A 24713-nucleotide genomic window follows, 5' to 3' on the forward strand; every position below is an offset into this window, starting at 1 on the left:
CTTAGTCCTGATATCTCATGTTGAAAACACTTAGTGCATGGCTTTGGTTGTCTCCTAATTATCTACTCGTTATGCCTACAGTAAATGAACACTTGTGTACTTTCTTAAGAAGTACCACTGGCCACATATCAAAGACTTTCTGTAACCACAAATACATGGAGTTCACGTACAAGCACAACTTCAGTTGTGAGTAAAGCTCACTCCCAGTTCACGTACAAGCACAACTTCACGGTAAATAAATATGGCTTTTTGTGTCACGTGATTTTGCAAAGAGTCAATGTGTGGTGAATTCACATGAAAGACGCCATAAAATAAAATATTGTCCTTGATAACAAAATGTTTCATCTTTTAGTGCACATACGTCTCTGTGGAAGTTCATACATGCCGATGCTGGTCGTCAAGTCAAACCCAGAGATGAGGAAGAAGCTTTGAGGTATTATTTTCTTCATGTTCGAGATGCTCAGATTTTCTTTTTTTCTTTTTACGTTAAACAACAATGGCAACCCTCTGGTTTCTGTGGGCCTCAGTCAGAAGGAGCACTCAGCCTTTAAAGGTCAACCTCCACGTTGTATTTTTGTTCAATAAACAATGTGGACTAGGCCAACAGTGGCTTTCATGAAGAAGGGGGAAAAAAAGTATTGAAATTGACCCAGTTTTAGCGTTTTTATCAAACATTTTGTCTGCCCAACACAATCACCACGCACGTGCATATTTTAATCAATGGTTCATAACGTGCGTGTGTAATCGAAATGATCGTCACAACAGGTGCAGGACAACAGGGGGCTCACCAGGGGGCGCTGAGAGTCACACAGCTAGTGGCAGGCAGATACATGCTAGATATATGCTTGCTACTACTAGCCGAATGGAAATGTATCTGTTTCACCTCACTATTGCTCCGTGATTATAGCCATCCATCCATCTCTAAAGCTAACCACTATTTGTAAAAGCCACAACCACGTTACCATATTTGTAATAATGTAAATCATTGTGTCGTTGTACACATATTGTGTTTATAACGTTAGTAGATAACATAGCTTAGCTTGGTAGCTATTGTGCTAACAACATATCCCGACATCCGGCTCGCTGGCCGGCATGAACGGCCGACCCAAAATGGTTCTCCCCTCTCTGTACACCCCCGTAGGGTGCTCGAGCCCGTAAAGGCTAGTGTTACACGATAGCTATGAGCTAACTAGCGCTGCGGGCTCCGGCGCCCTGCGGCCGCCGCTGTTGTCGAGTCCACAAGCTCCTCCGCGGGGACGGGGGCACACAAAGAGGAGAGAACCACCCGCAGGGACGGCGGGCTATAGGCTAACGTCAGTGAGTGTAGTGGTCCCGACTGCGTGTAGCAGGGACGGCGGAGATATAGGCTAACTGTGATGCACCAAGTGAGCCACCATTGATCTAGTACTATGACCCGGACGGACATAAGGCATACGTTTCCTGAAGTGACGTCACGGCCGTGCTAGCGTCTGATAAGCTTTTAGATTCGGCTCATTAATATGCACCTGTTGTCCTGTTGTGACGTCGGCGTTTGATAAGCTTTTTTGATTCGCGCGTGCATGTTATTCGTGCGTGGACCTTTTTAACTCTTTCAGAGTGGCATTTCCGGTGTCAAATGGAAAAAAATAAATAATGAAATTATATACCAATGATGTAAACTACCCATAATTGATCAGTAGGGTTTAACCTGGAGGTTGGGCTTTAAAGAACCCCTCCAAATGTATTTTAAACATGTTCTATATTGAATAACAATTTGTATAAATATGTTTTTTCCATAAAACTGTTGAACAAACTACTGAAAATGGCTTGGCAGCATCTCTACACCCTAACCCTCGTTGGGAACGCAAGGATCTATGAACATGCAAATAGTTAACAAGCACCCATTGACATTTAACAGGAATTCCCAGTTTGCAGCTTTTAATAAAGACGCATCAATTATCTACTCAGCTTTCTGAAGCTAAAGGTGTCAAGTTACCGCAGAGGTTTGGCCTATTAATGACATCAAACATGCAACTCAGATTTGGGGGAAGTACAAAGCAGCTCTCCCTCTCCAGGGGAAGAATGTGGAAAAAGGCACAAGTTCTGCACAAATAACAATCTGTATTGTCAAAGTCATGCCTCCAAGAGGAGTTAACGGTAAAAAAAAAAACATGTTTTTGAGTGGAGGGGAGTTTTAAACTAGCAAATATCTGGAAGTCATATAACTACATTGTTGTATAATAATAAAAAATAATAAAAAGGGTTCAAACGAGTCACAGAGCCATACTGTTGCTTTAATCATTGTGATGAACATGGGCATTGTAGTTCTTCCTGGATTCAAGTGTAATGTGCAACGTGCTACTCAGGGACTACACTGTTCCGTTTACGACTGTACCTCCATAGATCAATAGAGCTTGTTGCCTTTTGAATTACAATTTGTAATAACTACGATGCCCCTGTTTTTTTTTTTTTTTTTTTTTTTCACATTACACATTACGATATTTCAAACTGGAAATATTGTGTTTACGAACTGCATTTAATGATTTTAGCATACAAAGGGAACGTATGGCTTCCTGGTTGAGAAAGTAGTTAAGAGTATTGAAGAGTATTTGCATTTTAAGTTTTGGTCTTTTGTATGTGGACAATAATAAAAAGAAAATGACACTGCTAATATAATTTCAAAAGTGACAATGTTCAACCAAATTAAAAAGTTTTCAACTTTTCAAAGCATCAACAGGGCTACTGCGGGAGCGACTTTCCATCTAAAGAGAAGGGTCCGGGTTGCTCCCTTTCTCTTCTTCAAAGCCGAGTCGGAGGTCATAGGTCATAGGTCAGTGTCCCTGCCTCAGGGGAGGTAGGGTGCGTAGTGGAATTTATGCATTTAGACGCCAGAGAGGATCCGAACGCTCAGTCGTACTCCGAAGCCTCCTCCAAGGCAATGTTCTCCTGCGGGTAGACATTGATGTGGATGTGGAGGAGAAGAGAGGGAATGACAGGGAGACGGTGTGAGTAGACAGAAATCAACCAATGCTATGTGTCGCATGTTCATATCGCAATATGAAAGAAAGTGCATGGCTTTCGTAAAATTTCAAATACATTTTTAACACAAATGATAAATGAGATAAAGTGAGATTGAGAGGATTCTGACAGACATGCTTTAATGAGCACCAGAAGGTAGTTCAAAGATGAATGTGCTCTGCCCCCTGTTGGTTGGTTTTGGGGATGTCCTAACATGAAGGCCCGACAGTCTATCAATCAGTACATTAAAGAGCCAATGAAGAGAAGAGCCAAATACTTTTTTTTGGCTTGTTACCTGAAGACCCTGGGTGTATTGTACAGCCTTGTACCAATATACTATCAATAGCACATGTGCATATTATTATAACGTATATATTATTTAGGGATGCCCCGATCACGTTTTTTGCCACCGATACCGATCACCGATCGTCTATGAGCCATATCGGCCGATACCGATCGCTTTTGGTATAAAAAAATATATATATATATATATATTTTTTTTTTATAAAAAATATATATTATATAATCATACTTGTAGTTGTATTATCTGCGAGACATCGCCACCACGCAACAAGTCAAAATGCTCGCTATCTGCAAACAGCTCCACTGTCTGTGTGTACTCGAGTAGCCTCCAGCTATGGCCAGGATTCTCCGGCGCTGCAGCTGGACCCTATTGGTATACTGTGCTTTTGTCAAATCACATTCAGCATGCCCTCAGCTCGAATACGCATCGAATCAATGTTATAAGACATTGATATCAGGAGCTATCTGTAGCTACTGCTAGCCGGCTAGATAACGTTAAGACAACGCCTCAGTGAACTATTTAGTTTAATGGGACATTTCATTTTGAACAGTGAGCTAACGTGAGCTAACGTGAGCTATCATGCACTACTAGACTATTGCTGGAGCATTTGTTGATATCAGGAGCTATCAGTAGCTAGCCGATTAGATACCGTTAGACAATGCCTCATGTATTAAACTAAAAGTAAATAGTTGACTGGGTCATTCTGTTTAAACAGTAACGGTAGCTAATGTTAGCTCACGGAGGTTGCATGCACTAGGTTAGAGCAGACTATTGCCGGAGCTTGTTTACATAGGTAAGGGAGGGGCAGGAGGAGGAGGAGGAGCCGCTCCGTGTGTCTGAGACTGAAGTCAGCGAGTGAGATCTCCGCTAAGAATTGGATCATGTTTTTCGATCGGTTTTCACGATCGACGAAAATAAAGCATTATCGGAATTCACCGATCTCATATTTATACTGAATATCGGCCGATACCGATCGCTGGCCGATCGATCGGGGCATCCCTAATATTATTGTTATATCTCATATCTAGGATGTGATTTGCCAGGGGGATTTCCGTACCTCTGCTTTTCACGTCTCTACCTCTGGTCATTGACTTTTATCACCAGTGGGGATATGATTTATCCTTCTGGTATCTATAATGGACTATCATTCATATAGCATTAAATTAAATACATGTGCTTCTCAGCCCTGCTCTCCAGCGCCTGCTCTCTACAAGAAGCTACTGTGAGTCCTGTTGTTGAGCGCAGTTTGAGTAAAAGCACAGATGGAAGGAGATGGGAGCGACTGTCATTGTGAAGCTGGAGATGCTATGCTCCAAATCCCCAAGTGTGAGTGGCGTTTAGACAAACGTCACATGTTGAAGTCGACCCAAGCTTGTCCTGGCTGCCTATGGCCCATCCACCCACCTCACTCTCCATGGCGCTGAAAGATTTATCTCACATTTACCAAATGTGTGTTTTGTGAGAGGTAACCTTAAGGCGCCCAGTAACAAGTATGTAAGGGATAATACACAATGAGGTGTGCAGTTATTAAAAAACAATGCACAGCGCGGGGGCTAATTATTTTTCTATGACCGCACATCCTCTGAGTGCATTATTCCACTTATACCATGGCCACTTGCCAAAGACAAAGAATATGTGCCATTTATTCATATTTTCTACATAATATAAATAAATATATTCTTTTTCTATTATATTTATTTATTATTTATATTACATGAGCTAAACTTTTAAGAATACCACCCTAGGATTGAAGGTCACTCATAGACATTCACGGAAGGCTCTTCTATATTCTATATGTTTTGAATAACCGTAAAAAAAAGAATCCCTCACCCATCCTCCTTGGCTCTTGACCCAGGGGGCGAAGGTCTCCATGTAGCGCTGGGCATAGCCATGCATACGCTGGGTGCCCGTAGCCGTGGCGACGCGCCGTGTCACGTCCATGGAGATGGCCACGCGCCGCAGCGTGGGACTGGCCTGCACCGGCAGGGGCGGAGCTTCGGCCACCTCGCGACGGGAGTAGGTGTCCAGCATCTTGGCGAAGGAGGCGTAAGAGAGACGGCTCAGCGTGGAGCGAAGCAGGGGGTCCAACTGGATCTGAGGGGAGGGAGAGAATCAGGCAGCCGCAATAACCCACGTTGGTCAAAGCACACCTCAGCAGAGGAACCGGGACGAAACAATACTAGAGCTATTGCTAACGATTATGTAAGTGACTGATTCATCCAACAACTATTGGCAATGAATCGGTGCATCATTCTAAACAATTAACTTTCATCCAACAAAAAAACCTGATGAAATCTCAGCAGCTTCATGAATGATATTGAGCATTTACATTTAAAGCTGCAATAACAATAACCTTTCTGACCAGTAGGGGGCGGCAAGGCGCTGAAATAAACAAACTACATTTTCACAAAATTAAAGCCTTGTCAGTTTAAACATAAACATGCCTCACTGGCACAATGTTGTGCACAGATTACAAGATTTCAACTACAATACATGCAACTTTCTCTTGGGCATTTCCTGGTTGTTAACCCTTTCACTACCACACTACCAAAGGGTTAACCCTTTCACTATGACAATACAGAATGTTAACCCTTTCACTGTCACATGACAGCAGGTTAAACAAGGTAGGTAAATATGTTACCTATAAACACAATACAGTTCAGACAGCACCATCTTGATTCACACACGCACGCACGGGCTGCTATCATGGAGAATCCCTCCCACCCCCTCTACGACGAGCTAGTCAAGATGAGAAGCACACTCAGTCACAGACTCATACACTCCCGACACTCAACTAACCGCCTCGGCCAGTCCTTCATACCAGCGGCCATCAGGCTCCACAACAGTGGGCAGGGACTGCTGCCAGATATCCAACTACTAAGAACCTAGTAGCTGACTCCCACCTAAAAGGACAATATATTACCTTATGCATACTGCACCTTATGTGAATACTGTAACTTCATCAGATCATATATTTAGGATTTAGCTTTTTAGCATTTATCATTTTTTTATTATATTAGATTAGATTTAGATTATTGGATTATTAGATTATATATTGTAACTATTTATTGTAGGGCAAATATAACTGAGAGGGCATACATACACCTCATCTCGCACCTTGTTGCCCATATTATGCACATGTCCAGAGTTAATTATATTGATTTGTTATATTGTTTACACTGCTTTTTTACTACCTGTACCTAGGGTTGGGCATCGTTTGGATTTGAACGATTCCGGTTCCGATTCCGATTCTCCATATCGATTCCTCAGGGGCGTAACTTACGCCGGGGACATCGGAAAGTGTCCCCGGCATGTTTTCAGAATGCAGTTATTGTACCCCCCACGTTTTACCGTCCAAATACATGGATAATAAACGGACGACCGCTGCGACCGCGCGGCCAGCACTAGGACCACACACAGAAAATTGCTGATTGTCTCTGAGCTGAGTCAACTACCTGTCCTATTATTATGCAAAGAGCAGTAGATGGGGGTCGCATTCTTGCCCTGCACGGCTGCACGGGCCAAGTACCCACTCGCTACAGTACTCGTCTTTGCATAATAATAGCTCGGGTCGTCAGCCGAGCCAAGGTGTGTTTCCTGTTTGTTTCTCTTGAAAATAATCGTGGTTCATAAGACATGACAAATGCGTGTTTACAGAGTCCATCAGCAAGACATAATCATTTGCAAGATTTGCAAACAAGATACAAACTCATTGCAAATCAAATGCCCACTCTACTGATCTGTTCATGTGTTATAATAATAATAATACATTCGATTTATAAGGCGAGCACCTGCATTACAATCAAATGACTGATCTGTTATGTGTTATGCACCCGAGTCTCGAGAGGCACTTTATAATAGAAAAAAGACAGTGCATACATGTATATGTCGCTTACAGTTTATTATGCCTATGCATAATAAGAGTTAAAAAAAATTCACTAGTATCATTATATTAAATTAGCGGACGTGGAGCTGGACAAGCCCTGGCTCCACGATGACCACCTCTTACAAGAGGCGCCACCGCCTGGGAAAATGCTATTGCACACCTGGTATTAGAAAAAAAAATTGGGGAAGGGGGGGGCGCCCCCCCTACCCCCCCCCCCCTTGCGACGTCACTGACCACGCCCCCTAATATGTCCCCCCCACCGCTAGGAACAAAGTTACGCCACTGCGATTCCTGTTATAAACTATTCTCGATTCCGATTCTTTGAGGTGCAGGTCAAAACAGGTCACAGCTTATTTCGCAGGAGAACTTTTTTCTTTTGGAAAATTTTTAATTGTTTTCTTACTATTCACATTTTCAGTTGACTTGATACAGTTTTATTTTGTTGCTGTACTGTAACTAGGGTATTAATTAACAAAGTAAAAAAAGAATTTTTATTTAAAAAAAATTTTAATCAAAGAACCGGAAGTTAGGAACCGGTTCCTATTAGAACCGGTTTTCGGTGCCAACCCCTACCTGTACCTCCCCTCCCCCCTCCCCCATGCTGCTATGATGCCTGCATTTCGCCAAGGGGATCAATAAAGGAATATCTTATCTTATCTTATATTAAAAAAAATCTCTCTGGCTGGTAGTTTTAAAAAGCAGTTCATTTTGTTCCCTGTTTTTCAGCAGTTAGCTACAGGCATAGATAAATTGTATGTAATGATAAACAATGTCATAGTAACTGGCAGGTGTTATATTATTTCATTGATTGTGTTCCCTGTTTTTCAGCATTTAGCTACAGGCATAGATAAATTGTATGTAATGATGAACAATGTCATAGTAACTGGCAGGTGTTATATTCTTTCAAGATAATAAACTAGCTATAATGAGTCAACAGATAAAAGGCAGTAATGGCATGTAGGTTACTCACCCTACTCATGTACAGTAGGCATCCACACTACACAGCATTTACAGACATAAATTAACTTCATGGCTCATCTCCTACTCTGGTTATTCAGTAGGTGTGTCAGAGAGTGGTATCAGAGAGGCAACTACCCATGTGACCTAAGGATAGTAGTACTGCACTTGAAAAACATGTCAATACATTTTGAAATGTTCAATTGCAAATGTTTTTTCATTTAATTACCTAATCATTAAACATTTTATCCAAAGCGCTTTACAATTTGTTCCTCACATTTTACCCATTCACTCAGACATTCACACACCGAGGGTGGAGGCACCCATGCAAGGTGCCAACCTGCTCATCGGGAGCAACTAGGGGTTAAGTGTCTTGCTCAAGGACACATCGACACGCTGCCTTGGAGGAGCGGGAATGGAACCGGGAACCTCCGGATTACCAGAAGACTGCTCTACCATCCGAGCCACTGTCGCCCCAGCAGCAGTATGTACTATGTCCTACCTTGACGTTGATGGCGTCTCCCTCTGTTGACAGGACCTGCACCAGCTGTCTCACCATCACCTCTTTGTCAGCAGCTGTTCGGAGACAGGAGCAATGGTTTAACAGCCAACACCAATACCAGGGGATCACATGTGCGTGTGTGTGTGTGTTTGTGTGTACTCACCAGACAGAGGTTTGTCTGGGCTGGGGACTATCTGTGGTGGTGTTGGCTGGGGTCTGGGTCTCTTTAGACTATGGGACTTCTGGGCAATCCTCTCCAGCCTCTCTGCCACCTCCTCGTAGAATTCAGGAGGGTGGTCTGCGTGGGAGAGATGAGGAGCGAGAAAAGATTCTTAGGAAGTCACACATACAAATATCAACAACTTCTTTGTGTACAGAATAATTGCATTAGTAATTTCTGATTAAATGTGAAGAGGTTTTGGAGACCCTTGTCATCGCCTTCACCATTCGAGTGCTTGGCAATAAACCCACTGATCTTAAACTTGTAAAAAGCTGTACAGACATGCTAATTGTGCTTTCAAGTGCATGTTAAAAACACTGTATTTACTGTACGTGTCACCGACACATGAACGGCCCCTGGAAGTTGTTATTACCAGGTATCAGCTAGTGTGTGTGTGTGTGTGTGTGTGTGTGTGTGTGTGTGTGTGTGTGTGTGTGTGTGTGTGTGTGTGCGCGTGCGTGCGTGTGTTGATATAGAAAGATATCGGATCTACTCTTGGGTCCTCTACATCAGGGGTTCCCAAACTTTTCAGGCCGGGACCCAGAAAATAAGGCGTCAGAGAGCCGCGGCCCAATGCACATAGTCAGGCTTTTCTTTTTTTTGCCAGGCGACCGATTTTTTAAGCCAAATATCACTTCAATCCTATTAAGTTAGTTCAAGTTAGTTATTCATTTATATGTGCTATTTATGAGAGGGCTAACTTGTTGCAAAATAATAATGATAATAATAATAGCCTCATTAAAATACTATTGTTGCTTCGGTTGTTTTCAGCGTTTTATGTGCATAATCTGTTATTTAGTTTGAAATGTTCGTTGAAATAAGTAGATTTTTTGTTTTTGTTTATTTATTAAGTTAATATAAAACCATATAGTCACATTTTAGAATACAATAGAATAGAACTTTAGAATACAACTAGAAACACTGTCCTGGCCTGCTTCTAAGTTCAGCGGCCTGACAAAAAAAAAATAAAAAAAAATCTTTTTTTGGAAATCATCTTGCGGCCCTCCCGTGGCTGCTCGCGGCCCACCTTTGGGTCGCGACCCCGACTTTGGGAACCACTGCTCTACATCACTGTACAAGCACTGTAAACTGTTAAGCCCAGCATGTTTGGCCCGTGTGATAATGATTCAGAGGTGTTCTGTAACATCTCAGCCAACACCCCTGACGTTGTGGTGGTTAATGAGAGTAGTAGAGAGGTGTTTATTCTAGAGGTTGGCTGTACCTTCGACCACAGCCTGGAGGAAGCCTTTTTAACCAAGTTGCTGAAATATCAGCAGCTCAAGCTGAACATCTCACAACTAGTGTCAACTTATAGTTTTCATTTTTGGCAGCCTGGGTCATGTTCACAAGCTGGTGGTTAGGGGCCTTCAGATGGCCCACATCTCCAAGAGAAAGGCTAAACAGTTAGCAAGGTATTGCTCTATATTTGCTATTATTGGTAGCCGCTCTATTTGGAGACGGCATTGCTTTTTGTACCCATAGAGTAGATCGTTTTACGGAAATGCTATTGTATCTGTTTTTTTAAACGTCATCTGTGTCAATATTGTATGTGTACGATGAATGCTGCACCGACACAAACGTAATTGAGTGACTCCCAATGAGCTAATTGCACTGTTAGTGTTTATGTCCTTAATGTACTCTGTATTTATGTGGACATAAATAAAGCATCTAAAATGTGTGTGTGCAAATGCAGTCTTTGAAAGTGCTCTTATGTAGTTAACACTGCAAAAAACTTGGGGCGGGATCCACAAAGAATGGATTGCATGGTGCTAATTGCACCCTTACTTACAATTAGGGATGGGAATCGAGAACCGGGACCAGTTGGGAACCGGTTCCTAATTGTCCGATTCCTGGAATCGCATGCCTCCGTGACTATCGATTCCTCTTATCAATGCCAAGTTTTTCTGACAGTTGCGCATTTTAAAACAATAACGTTAGCACTACGCATGCAGCCATAGCAGACTATTTGATTCCTTGACTAGGAAAACCTAAATGAAAACGAATGCTTTCACTGTATAAATATTCTCCCATTTCATCAATTTTAGATGATCACAATAGACTGAGATCCACAAAGAATGGATTGCACGGAGCAAGTTGCACCCTTACTTACAATTCATTATGAATTGAAAATGGGGGACCCTGATGTAAACAAGACGAAAGTCTTTCTCTGGTCTGCATCCCCTTAACAATTGTGTGTATTGAGCCGTACTGTATTGTACTCATTCTGCAATCTGTTAATAAAATGTTCAATCAATCAATCACCGCGCAGGGTCCCCCATTTTCAATTCATAATGAATTGTAAGTAAGGTGCAATTAGCACCGTGCAATCCATTCTTTGTGGATCCCGCCCAGATGACACTTACTGGGTGAGACGACGTGTGGCTCAGTGGGAACAGGCGCTACGTTGATGGACAGCGTGCTGGGCCTCTGGGGACGAGACTCATCCCTCTCTTTTTCCTTCTCTTTCTCCTTATCTATCTCCTTGTCGACCTTCTTCTTGAAGAAATCCGAAATTTGCTTCTTGAACTTCTTCTTTTTCTTCAGCTTCTTCTCTGGTTTCCTCTCGCCGTCCTCTTCCTCTGACGTGGAAGAGGGGGACACGACATCGCCCTGTGTTTGTTTGGGGATGAGGTTCCGTTTATTTCACAGGTTTAATCCACACTGCTAACCTGTACACGTTTCCCAACAAAAAATGCTCAGTAGAAATAATCCAGCTGCAAGCTAAAAACTGCAGTTTTTGGCCAACAGCTAGGCTAGCTGGTCCGTATTCATTAATTTGTGCTAAGCTAGGCTAGCTTGCAAATTGTTATTTACCGCGCAATATTTCCTACACATTATTTAGCCAAAATCATCGCTCGCGTTTATATTCTGAATAGCGACAGTGCGATGTCAATCATCAGTTCATGTGATGAGTGTAATGATATTCGTTACCTATCATGAATGAGACTTGCTCGGAAATACAGGAGATTAACAGCAGGAGAAAGCACAGCAGGAGAAAGGCTTAGCATTAGGTAGAAGGTAAACCAGTGTTTGCAGGTTGGTTAACTAGTTAGCTCCTCCATGCCATTCAGACAGATGCTACAGTGGCCATCTGGGGAAAGAGTTTGAGACTATTTAATGCTTTTTAAGGCCTTTTAGTACACGCAAATTTAAGAAATGTTAAGAACCCACGGCCACCCTTTGAACAGGGGAGACTGTTGTGGTTCCATTGAGCCCATTTTTATTTTCTTGAGGTGAGAGGTCAAGGGACCCCTTTGAAAATGCCCATGTCCAATTTCTACCCATCAGAATTGTGTTTGACTTTGGAGCAATATCTAGCCCAGGGGGTCTCAAACTTTTTTATACCACGACCCCATTTTATTTAGGATTTTTTTGGGCGACCCCACACTTAACACATTGGGTGCCAACAACGAGATATCTCGTTGTTGGCCGCCATGCGTTGGTTGCCAATAATGAGATTTCTCGTTATTTAATCGTTATTTCTTTTATTAGCAATATCCATTAATTTTTCATCCGTCCAGCCTGACATTATCATTGGGAATGGCTCTGAGCTCGAAAAGGGCAAATACCGCCCCCTATCGTCTCCCGGATGGTAATGCACATCATTGGATTGGAGTCGATGGGAAAATGCATCAGAAAAAAACTCCGCCCCAGGGTTTCCCCACCTACCAGATACACTGGCGAGGCTGGAAGCAGCTTGGATCATGCGTTTCAGACTATAACGTTGGATCAATAAACGCGATCAATATTTGGAATGGCGATCAGGAATTGGATTAATCTTTTTGCAGAACATCTGATCTGAGGTAAGGAATCTATTTTACCAGTTTTGGGGTAATCAGATGTTTTTTCACAGCGGTCACAATGTGTGTGTGTGTGTGTGTGTATGTGTGTGCGTGTATGACGTTAGCGCTGACCAGGTCATGGATAATAGATTTTTCAGACCGCTTCTCTAGCGTGCATAAGTACACATATACTATCGATAATGTAGCGTTTATTTGAAAAAGATTCATAAATAGGCTGAAAAATTACAACGTGTTTTGTGTATTCCAGTAAAGAGCTATTTTCGCGGATTTTTCTGGAATCACTAGAAATCTTCAAAACTATACTCGTATTCAAAACGGTATAAAACGGAAATGTACTGATGAAAAAACAATCCGTTTCATACATGTTGACTGCAAGCAAGTCATTGATAAGCGACGGGTGTATTAGACACATAGCCATAATTTAAGATATAGTTTAATCGCTCGCAAATGTGCTCGTCCTCCCATTGATTAACGTGCTGGCATCCTAGTGATAAATCGTCATATCCGGCTGGCAACCAATGTGTTAATGTATCACGTAATTTCAACATGGAAATAAGGAATCTAAAAAAAAAAGCACACGTTGTTGAACTTGATCATGCATATGTATTCGAAATTGTATTACATCACTGTTATTAATACACATTTATAAAACGAGGCATATTTAGCCAAAATATTATAGTATATTATAACAATATTTTTACTTGCCAATTTTTACTATGCGACCCGTCGTTTGAGAACCGCTGCTCTAGAGGGGGAAAATTGCATTCTTGATAGAGAGAAAAAAACATCCATACCTCGAGTTTATCTTTGAGGTGCGACAGGCCAGGGTTGACGCCGTTCGGCTGCCTGTCCCTGCCCAAGGAACCATTGTGGGACTGATCCGGAGTGGAGGGTTTGCTCGAGCGGCGTATGGTGGTGGGACGGGGTAAACGCTTCATTAAGTCCTTTAATGAGCTCTTCTTCTCATCCGCCGAACTGCCGTCTTTGTCCTGCGAGTCCACGCCATCCTTCGTTTTCTGCCGCAGCTTCACAGCAGCCCTGGAAAAGCATCGGGACAAGTTGTAATGTGGGAAGTAACTAGAGTGGCTGATGTACGAAAGAGAGAAAAGTAGACAGGTTTATAAAGGTGTAACGATACACACATTTTATGATTCCATGCTAATTTTGATTTTGAGTTCACAATTCTACAAGGTCAATTTGCATGTTGCATACATCTATGGATAGGGAACAAGCTCCTCTTTCCAATGGCAGTGTTAAATCTAGATTTAGTCATTTCCTTTACGATAAAAGAGAGATATAATTAGCATTTTTTCGATAAATTCGTATTTTCGGTAAATCTTAAAAACATCGGTATATAATATACACTTTGACTGCTGTTTTGAAATGGTTAAAGTCTTTACTCTTGGCTACATTTGAAAAAGAAACACAACATTAATTAATACGGTCTGTATTGATCGATTTATGATAAAAACAGCAGGTTAACCTGTTAAGCTGTAGCCCTATTTTCAGAAATGTTGCCTAAAGGTACATGCCTAAGTAAATGGAAGATTGCTCCACTTCTACAATGTCAATTTGCATGTTCTTGGTATCTAGGAACATCTAAGGACCTGGGGGTATGTATTCCCATTTCCCAGTGTCAGAAATATTGTGTCTGTTACTAGGCTTGAGTAAATTGTAATAAAGAAAAGGAGAATATAAATTATGATTTTATTTTGCATCTGTGCCGGTGAATAACACCATGAAAACATTCAGGTTCTTCTGATTTCGCACACTGAGCTCATTCAGCACCTTCTTGAGATCAAGTGTACAAAAAATATCTAAGTAAATGAATAAAGGGAAGATGATCTTTGATCTGCAACGTCTAGTCTGAAAGTTGGATCTGAATTTCATTCAACGGTACAGCCTCGCACACCACTGCTAGATGTACAATAATTATTGTATTTGTACAATAATTATCGTATTTGGACTGGTATCTGTTGGTTAGGAAGTCAAGTGTCTATTAACCCCCTCTGTCTGCAACTGGATACTTGACTTCCTAAGCAACAGCACCCAGTTTGTTAGCATAAACAATCTCACCCCCTCCACCCTCACCCTAAACACAGGCGTCCCGAACGGCTGTGTGCTGAGCCCCCTTCTCTACTCCCTCTTCACCCACAACTGCACTCCTATACATGGCACCAACACCATTATGAAGTTTGCAGATGACAGTAATCGGTGGTGGGCCTCGTCAAAAACAACAATGAGTTGGCCTACAGGGAGGAGGTCCAGCACCTGGGCCCCGTTCCCCGTACCTGGTTCAACTAAGTCGATCAAGATGTCATTATCCAGCTTCAGTTAACCCGATGTTTGAAGCCGGGATTTTCCTGTTCCTCGAAGGTGGATTCAGTCTCGTTAACTCGATTCAGACTTGGGCCCCAGGATAAATGCGCGCGGCCGCTTCAGTTGAAAAGCCAGCACGTATCGATGGCAGAGATCCTGATTCTCTAACGGCATTGATTGATTAATTGATTTAAAACTTTATTGACAGATTGCAATATGGCTCAATCGCCTCGCCGACAAGTTAAATGCGTTATCTAGGCTAATTTTAAGTCCCTCATTACCTCAATCAATCAGATTATATTTCTTTAAACTTGCCTGCTGGATTGAATAATCAAATGAGATCTTGCTAGCGAAAATAATTAGTTAAACTGTTATACAGAATTACGATACGGCTCTCTTACCCATTGATTGATGTGTGGTCGATCTTTTACTTATCTCCACTGTGGTCTAACGGGTTGTTCTTTTGACTTTCACGCAGACGACCGGGGTTCGAAACCCTAGTCTTTTCCTTCTTTTTGCAATATAGGAATAATTCAATTTGGTGCACGTTGAGAGCTATATAAAGTATGACATCCTCAATGCATGTAGATTTATAATATTTTAACTTAAAACCAGGCTACTTTGGCGTATAATCATTAATATTATATTCAAAAAAATTATATTGGAAACACAGGGTTTCGAACACCGGTCGCTGGGTTGGCAGGGTTGAGCACTACCGCTGCGCCACTGTGCCAGATGGGATAAATTCATTGTTTATACATTAATGAACGAGAGACCCGTGTTTAGAATATTCTTTATTTTTGAATGAAGTTTTATTTCTTTATCCTCATTCATTAATGTGACGTCAACGGCTCATTCAATTTCTCAAATCCGTCAAACAGCGCATCTCATCAGACATCTTAATCCCAGTTACAATTAAAATAACCACAAAGTCATAATGTGTACATCGCACCGAGCGAGCGCCACGGTATATATAACGTGCATTATTTAGGACAAAGTGAATTTAGTATCAGCATTTTGGGTCTATTTTACATTTCAAAAGCCCCCTCTGGAAGAATGGAGCACAAAAACGTAATTCAGAATGGTATAATGCAGATCGTAGACTGTGGGAATAATTTCAGGAAACGGGCTGTCACTTCTTTGCGGGGGCGTGGCGATGGTTGATCCGGCTAACTTGAACTTAAACCCTGCTTTCGACCAGGCTCAAACTTTTGGATCTGTTGTCATGGTGATTTGGAAAATCCAGGTACGGGGAGCCGGAAAGTCCGGCTTAAGTCAGACTTAACCGAAAGTTATCCGGCTAACTCAGTTATCCAGGTACGGGGAACGGGGCCCTGGCGTCGTGGTGCACAGACAACAACCTGGCCCAGGCTCAGCACCAAGAAAATCAAGGAGCTCATCATGGACTTCAAGAAGACTAGAGCTGGCACACACTCCCCCATCCATATCAACGGGACGGAGGTTGAGCATGTCTCCAGCTTCAAATTCCTGGGAGTCCACATCTCAGAGGACCTCTCTTGGAACCTCAACACCTTGTCACTGGTCAATAAGGCATCTCTTCTTCCTGAGGAGACTGAGGAAAGCCCACCTGTCTCCTCAGATTCGGGTGAACCGCCCAACACATGACCGGTACATCACTCCCTGCAATTGAGTCTATTCACCACAAACGGTGTCTGAGGAAGGGACACAGCATTGTCAAGGACAATGTGTCTTTATACCTGTATCACTGTATATAATAATACTACAACTTGGTGTACATACATCTGATTAGCACTATTACTCAGTAGTAGTCATTTATATATTTTATATCCAGTTTAATCACCTATACATTGTATATTACATTATTACTACTGTACTTTACTGTTACATTTACATGGATGCCAAACAGTTGTACTGTACTTGTGCTGTATAATGACAATACATTTTAATCTAATCTCATATAATCTAAAAAAGCAGCTCGCTCGTTACAGGCACAGAAACAGCCCATTGAGAACTGAACTGACACAGAGGGGTATAGAGGCTGCTAGAATGCATCATCAGAGTTTTTTTCCCAGTAAAAAATGTAAATACATGTTTAGGGGACTTCAAAGACCTATTGAAAGACTAATCAAAGAACGTCCCCTTTCAAATGTGTTCATACTACAGAGCTATAATTATAGATTATATATATATATAATAAAGAGGGGGTGGGAGGGGTTATCCAGGATAGCATCCAGCTTATTTCTCATCCTCCTCTCTGCCACCACCTCTAGTCTGACCAGTTCAACTCCTACTATGGCGCTTGGCTTCCTCACCAACTTATTCAGTTTGTTGGTGTCATCCCCCCAGCATACCACAGTGAAAAGAGGGCTCTGGCTACTACAGACTGGTCAAACGACTGCAGTAGTCTGCATGGTCAGGGGTGGGTGATGGGCATGCCGTCTCCGGGGATAGTGGGCTGTGGGGCCTGTGGGGTAGGTTGCTGCTAACGGGGGTGGGGTGCTTGGGGGTGGGGGGGGGGTAACTCGTGCTGATGGGTAGGGGGAGAGTCTCATCTGGTCAAACCTGTTGAAAAACAAGTTCAGCTTGTTTGCATGTGTTGGTTCCCTGCAACACATCGGCTTCATCCAGGACTTCCATTATAATCAGGAATATACAATGGGGGTTAAATATAGATAACCACCTCTGTTTTGTGCATAAATTCAACATAACCAGCTAATCAAAGATCATCAGGAGAATCATTAGGTTATAGCTGCTAGCACTAGCCATCACACACTACCCAATCTCCTGTCACTGTTAGCCTAGGTCCATCCAAAGGCTTCAATATCAATTGCAAGACAATGAAGGATCAGGGAAAGTAATCTGACTCATATGCTTCATCTCTGGAAGTAGGTTATAATATAACATGGTCCCATATTTATTTATAAAAAAAAATCTTTAAAAGAATAATGAAATAGCTGCATGCTACATGCATCCTTATCTAAAAGAAAGAAACCCAAGCAAGATGTTTCATTCATCTTCAATATATGCATAAGAAACGGCCAATAACGGGGCTGTAAAGTGTGAAATAATGGCTAGGTATGACTGAGACCAGATGAGTAACAGCAATGAAACGTGTGACAGAGACGATGACAAAAGAGACAAAAGTTTTTCTTGAATTAGTAACAAAAATTAAGACTAGCCTAGGGCTGGGCGATATGGCCTAAAAATAAAATCTCCGGTTTTTTCACACCACATCCGATTTACGATTTTAATCGATTTTTTTCTCTTAAAAACTAGAAACGCCTAGGAAATCATTCAAATAAGCTTTGTTTTTATTTGACACAAAAATGATCAAACCAAGATGAATTTCCCTATTGGGATTGAAGTGCAAACCTAACTTTCACCAATCTTCACTTAAAAATTATTATAATTATATATAAAATGTTACTCTTGATCAAACAAAGATGAATGTCCCTATTGGGATTAATAGTGCAATAACTTGCTTTTTTTACCAAACTTCACTTAAAACAAATAAAATGTGCCTCTTGATCATCAACATCTAACTTTCACCAAACATCACTTTTTGTGAAATAAAAGGTACCTTTTTTTAAAAGGTAAATCAATTTTCATTTTTGAAAATCGTCCTAAATCATTCATTCGAATTAATCGATAAGCCCTAGACTAGCCTAGCAGGAACAAGACGGCGGGACAAGACAGGATCCATTACCTGTACGTGTTCTGATCTCTGTAAGCCCCTCCCACCCTGCCGGGCCTGTCCTCAGTGGAGACGGCGAGGGATTGGCGGAGGAAGGCTTTTAGCACCAGTTGAGTTTCAGCCTTGATGTCCACCAGGGAGACGGAGGACACGGAGGACATGGAGGAGACGGAGGCAGGGCGGCCCAGGCCCTCAGCTTTTGACATCCCTGCTGAAAATGGACACAAGAGTGACGCGATTAAATCCTGATTAAATTATTAAATGCTCCATAAAATCTTATTTACATTTATTTATTAGGGCTAATTTCAATACAATAAGCGATAATTGAATAACTTATGTGCAATTACACCAAAGTATTAAGTCTCATGATTATCAATTTCAGAACTAGGACTCTCACATTCATATCAATGTATCAAAATAATTGTACTAGTTTTAATAATGTATATTAAACTACAATGTCCATTGTTGCAATTCAATATTAACTTGAAGTGTGATGTTTCATCCCCCCCCCCCCCCCCCCCCCCCCCCCCTGGCTGTCACAAGCGGAGCTGTGTATAGTTAACCATTAATTAAACAAAATAAAAAAGAAAGTGTTCAAGTTAGCCTTTTCAAAGATTGAACACAGGTGTAATTATATAGATATAGAAAAATGAACTATCTAGCCTATTCATTATTCTGTACACCGCCTGTGCTTACCCATCTATGACAAGTCACAATGTCTGCTGTGAAAAGGGTATACTGGACTGTCCTGTGGCACAGGAATAACATACAGAGTGGGATTTCCCTTTAAAACACAATAGAGTTCCAAAGAAGAACGTCTTGACTGGTCACTAGGGATGGACTGATACCACTTTCTCACTGCCGATACAGAGTCCTAAACAATATGGAGGACCAATCTAATCCACCGCTTTTACTGAACAGTAAAGACTTAAACCACCAGTTTTACTGAACATTAGATTTAGAACGTCAGTTTTACTGAACAGTAAAGACTTAAACCACCAGTTTTACTGAACAGTAGATTTAGAACGTCAGTTTTACTGAACAGAATAGACTTAGACCGTCGGTTTTATTGAACAATATAGACTTAGAGTCGACCGTCAGTTTTACTGAACAGTAGAGACTTGGCCAATCAGTTTGACTGAACAGTAGAGACTTCAGACTTTGGTCTAAACTTAGACAAATGTCTAGCTCTAACAGGAGATCTACCAGACCTGACAGGCGATCTAACAGGCCACTCCGCTTTGATTTCTGACATGTTAAGAAATGTTCCCTGGTATCAGATTTTAGTATCAGGGGAAATTCTCAGATGGATACCCTAGTCTAGCCTCTGTATCAGTGCATCCCTACTGATCACTTCTGTAGTTCTGTTGCATTTCCATGGAAACAGTGTCTCTGTGTCTAGAGATTTTAACAGAGCTACACACAGTATAATGCTGACAAAATACTTAGGTAGGTAGGTACATGAATACCAGACCTTGAGGAAGTGATCTACTGTACACGCACGCACGCACACACACACACACGCGCGCGCGCGCGCGCACACACACACACACAAACAGGTTACACTTAGAAAATCCAGTCTGTCAACATTTCACATTTCATTCATTCTTCAGTTCACACTGCACAGACTTCAAACTCACTCAATACTTTAAGCCCCACAAGCTTTTGACTCAAATAAATGAATGATTTGCAAACACCAGTGTTTCTGTTAAAGAATAATGTAGGCTAAACCTACCGCTTAACGGATTTTTCTCTTACAATTCCATTTAAGCAGTTTAGATTAGATTCAAATGTATTGTCATTATACAGTGGTTAAAGAGTGGTTTGGGAATAGCACCGCACACGACCGCAGCAGACTGCAGAGAGTGGCTCGATCAGCCGAACGCACCATTCGAGGTGGGTTCCAGGACATTTACACCAGGCATTGCAGGGCCAAGGCTAAGAGAATAGTCAAAGACTCTAGCCAGTAGCCACCCAAACAACTGCCTCTTTGCACTGCTGCGGTCAGGCAAGCACTACCGGAGTCTCATAGCCAGTACAGAGACTCAAAAGGAGCTTATATCCCCAGGCCATCAGCATGCAGCAATGACTCTACACTAGCCCATACACTCTACATTCATTGCACACACATACACATGCACACACTCACAAACACATTCACTTTAGACACTTTTTAACACCATGTTTTATCTATTACTAAAAGATTCGATTTTTGCATTTTGTTTGCATTTTGTACTTTATTTTTCTATATTGTATAATTTGTAGTGTTTGGTCTTTATTCTTTTTACTTTTTGTTAAGCACATTCTTAGAGGGCTCATAGCCTCATACAGAACCAAGCATTTCACTGTAATGTACATGTTCCTTATATGTGACAAATAAAAAAAACTTGAAACTTGAACAAGTACAGTACAATGAAAAGAAGTTTTGCATCCAATGAGTGCAAATGTAACAGTAAAGTGCAATAGTAATATACAATGTACAGGTGATTCAATTGGGTATAACATATAAATTAGTACTACTGGGTGTAGTGCTAATCAGATGTATGTACAGAGTTAAGAGTTGTAAATACCAATATGTACAGTGATACAGGTATAAAGACAGTATGGTTGTAGACTTGTAGTCATACTGGATAGCAGTGTAACTAGTATAGGTAAGGGATATGTACATATAGATATAGTATCTACAGTACAGATATGTAAAAGCCAAAGGATTATGTGCAGGTATATACAGACAAATGGATAGACATATATACAGTAAGAATATATATATATATATACGGTATACACCGAATTATTTTACCCCTTATACTAGTTTCCAATTAGGGCTGAATGATTTGGAAAAAAATTGTGCAATTATTTTGACTGATACCGCAATTGCAATATGATTCACAATATTAGATGGAATTATCTTTTTGTGTCGTTAATTACAATTTTCATTGAAAAACATTCTTGCGATCTTTGCGGAGATCTGTACCAATCAACAATGTTTTCTTAAGTCTGTAAAATATGATTTGTGGGCCGGAACATCTCTGCAGCACCACAATACTTGGAATTCTGACACACATTTCCACTTAAACAAATATTGCACAACCTGTGATTTGGATAATGCCCTAGGGAGATGTCAGAATCATCTTTCATTTGTTGCATTGTTAATTAGCTAACGTTTGATATATCGGTTGACAATCTGACGTTATGACCCTTCTTTCTTTTATAGTTTCCTTGATATTGCCACCAGGAAATGCTGTGTTATTATCAGCTTATCAACTAAGGCGTCATCAAAACCACTATTACCACAGCCTTACTTACCATAAGATATAATAACCTCATGACAGGTCTGCCAATAGAGGCTTGCACACAATGTTTGTGTACTTCTCTTTCTTCCAGTATGGCTGCCTGTAACCATTAGTAACCACTTTCAAAAGAAAATGCCCAATTTATGTGGAGTGGGTAAAACACTGGAAAAACGTGATATTACTGTTCTACTGTGACTTGTTTACAAGATCCAGCAATAAGACACCTGACCAAATGTTTTGTTGATTATGTCTCCTTATATATTTTTTTCCGGCCGTATGGTAAACTTTAATGGATGCAGTATTTCAAAACAATTCCTTTGCTATTAGTTCCCAACGTAGTTTTGAGAACAGAAACGATATTTTGAACACAGGTTGGTTAGTGTTGGATGCAATCCTACCTGGAGGGGAGAGAGCAGATGGTGGAGGTAAACGGTACCCTACCCCCCCCCCCCCCCCCCTCACAGTAAGCTGTGGTGTTCCACAAGGAAGCATACTAGGTCCGCTACTGTTCCTAATTTATGCAAATGACATGTCGTCAGCTTGTGACTGCAACTTGTTCCTGTTTGCGGACGACTCAGCCCTGCTGGTCTCTGACAAGAACAAGTTACATGTTGAAAAAACCCTCAGCTCAGAACTAGGCAAAATCTGCATATGGCTCGCTGATAACAAACTATCATTACACATGGGCAAAACAGAGTCCATTCTCTTCGGTTCAAATAACAAACTCAGCAAGACCGACGGCTTCTCAGTTACAGTGGGTGACAATATTGTCACAAGGAAAGAAGATATTACCTACCTGGGTTCCATCCTAGAGGCAAATCTTTCCTGTGACAAAATGGCATCCAATGTAATAAAAAAAGTCAACCAACGAACTCGATTCTTGTACCGGATCTCCTCACTGGTAAACAAGAATACCCTGAAGACTCTGGCAGGAGCACTCATTCAAGGGTACTACGACTATGCTTGCACCTCATGGTACCAAAGCACCTCAAAGGCGCTAAAAACTAAATTACAAACATCTCAAAACAAACTGGTCAGACTACTGCTTGACCTTACTCCTAGAACCCACCTCACCCCTGCCCACTTTGACAACCTAGGATGGCTTAGAGTAGACGACAGAGTACAGCAACTTGCAATGGGCCTGGTCTACAAGATACACTACACGACCAAGGTACCCATGTACATGACAAAATACTTCCCAAAGGTCAGTGAATACCACGATCACAACACCAGAGGGAGCTCCACAAATCATGTTAAACCCAGATTCGGCTCAAACAAGGGACTAAACACGTTTCGCAATTATGCCACATCAATGTGGAACGCCCTACCCAAAGCTGTAAAGGAATGTGAATCACTACCCACTTTCAAAAACACTCTCAAAAAACACCTACGGGAGACTGCAATTCGAAACTGGCCCCTGTAAATGTCCTAACACAACCCCCTCCAATGTACAGTAAATTACCAAGTATGGTCTTGTCAATATTCCAATGTACAGTTTTGTTTGTACAGTTGTACAGTGTCCCCCACCCACCCCTCCTACCCAACCTCCCCCCACTCCTACCCAACCCCCCACCCAACCATCTCCAATGTACAGCCCCCCCCCACCTACCCAATCAAATGTACAGTTTCTACGTCAAATGTATACTCTTTTTTCTGGACTCTTTTTGTATCACAAACAGTACTGTATTTGCAAATCTGGTATGTCATAAATGTATAGATGTAGCAGTACTGTCTATCTGTATGTCATATATGTTACGATGAATTGAAAATGGGGGACCCTGATGTAAACAAGACGAAAGTCTTTCTCTGGTCTGCATCCCCTTAACAATTGTATGTATTGAGCTGTACTGTACTGTACCCATTCTGCAATCTGTTAATAACGTTTTCAATCAATCAATCAAAGAGCCACATCCAGAATGTATCTATATGCTGTACTATTGGTCCACATACGTCTATTTGTAATAGCCACTCGCCTTGTTTGTCCGTGTTCATTCATAACCCAGCTACCTTTACAAAGTTTTCAAAACAGCATATTCTTCCACCTGTTAATAAACCTCTGTCCCGATGGAATAGTGACTTACCAGTGACTCCCCAAGCCATTCACTTAACTCCCGGAATTGATTGATTGAAAACTTTATTAACAGATTGCAGAATGGGTACAATACAGTACAGCTCAATAAACACAATTGTTAAGGGGATGCAGACCAGAGAAATACTTTCGTCTTGTTTACATCAGGGTCCCCCATTCTTCTTCAAGTCTTCAAGATTCCTTCGTGGCTGTCGGCATGACACATTTTAAATACGTCTATTTGTAATAGCCACTCGTCTTGTTTCTCCGTGTTCATTCATAACCCAGCTACCTTTATAAAGTTTTCAAAACAGCATAATCTTCCACCTGTTAAACCTCTGTCCCGAATGATGGAATAGTGACTTACCAGTGACTCCCCAAGCCATTCACTGAGCCCCCGAAACGTCTTCAAGATTCCTTCGTGGCTGTCGGCATGACACCTTTTAAACTCCCTATACACTTTTATGAATACGAATAAGAAACGCGGTAAGCAGGTGCCAATGGAGGAGTCGATGAGTTGTTACTCGCTAGTAACTTAGGCTAATACGCGTTAGCTAGCAGCTAGCAGGGTGGCGTTATTTCTAAACCTAGCCGCATTTCTGGCAAGACGCTCTCTGATTGGCCGACGCCTGTTTCTACACTGGTTAAGCTTAGGCACTCTTTCGAAGTTGGTTACGGTTAGAGTTTG

At 41.5% G+C, this 24713-nt stretch overlaps 1 protein-coding gene across 3 annotated transcripts; it reads right to left on the reverse strand.

Moving 5' to 3' along the window:
• On the reverse strand, window positions 1-24713 carry bcl2l12 (BCL2 like 12). 3 transcript variants are annotated; one of them, XM_084330012.1, is made up of 8 exons: window positions 24393-24713; window positions 18677-18872; window positions 13464-13707; window positions 11230-11476; window positions 8810-8944; window positions 8647-8720; window positions 5132-5395; window positions 1-2925 (listed from the first exon to the last, which is right to left on the reverse strand). In XM_084330012.1, exons 1-8 carry the CDS (start codon window positions 24409-24411, stop codon window positions 2887-2889), a joined length of 1218 nt encoding a protein of 405 aa, XP_084186138.1. In that variant the 5' UTR covers window positions 24412-24713; the 3' UTR covers window positions 1-2886. The 3 variants fall into 3 exon arrangements, with proteins under 3 accessions (XP_084186138.1, XP_084186137.1, XP_084186139.1); XM_084330011.1 differs by having other exon boundaries at window positions 18677-18875; XM_084330013.1 differs by lacking the exon at window positions 24393-24713 and adding an exon at window positions 24039-24053 and having other exon boundaries at window positions 18677-18875.

The sequence above is a fragment of the Notolepis coatsorum genome, assembly GCF_963971535.1.
Source record: "Notolepis coatsorum genome assembly, chromosome: 14".
Lineage (NCBI taxonomy): Eukaryota > Metazoa > Chordata > Actinopteri > Aulopiformes > Paralepididae > Notolepis > Notolepis coatsorum.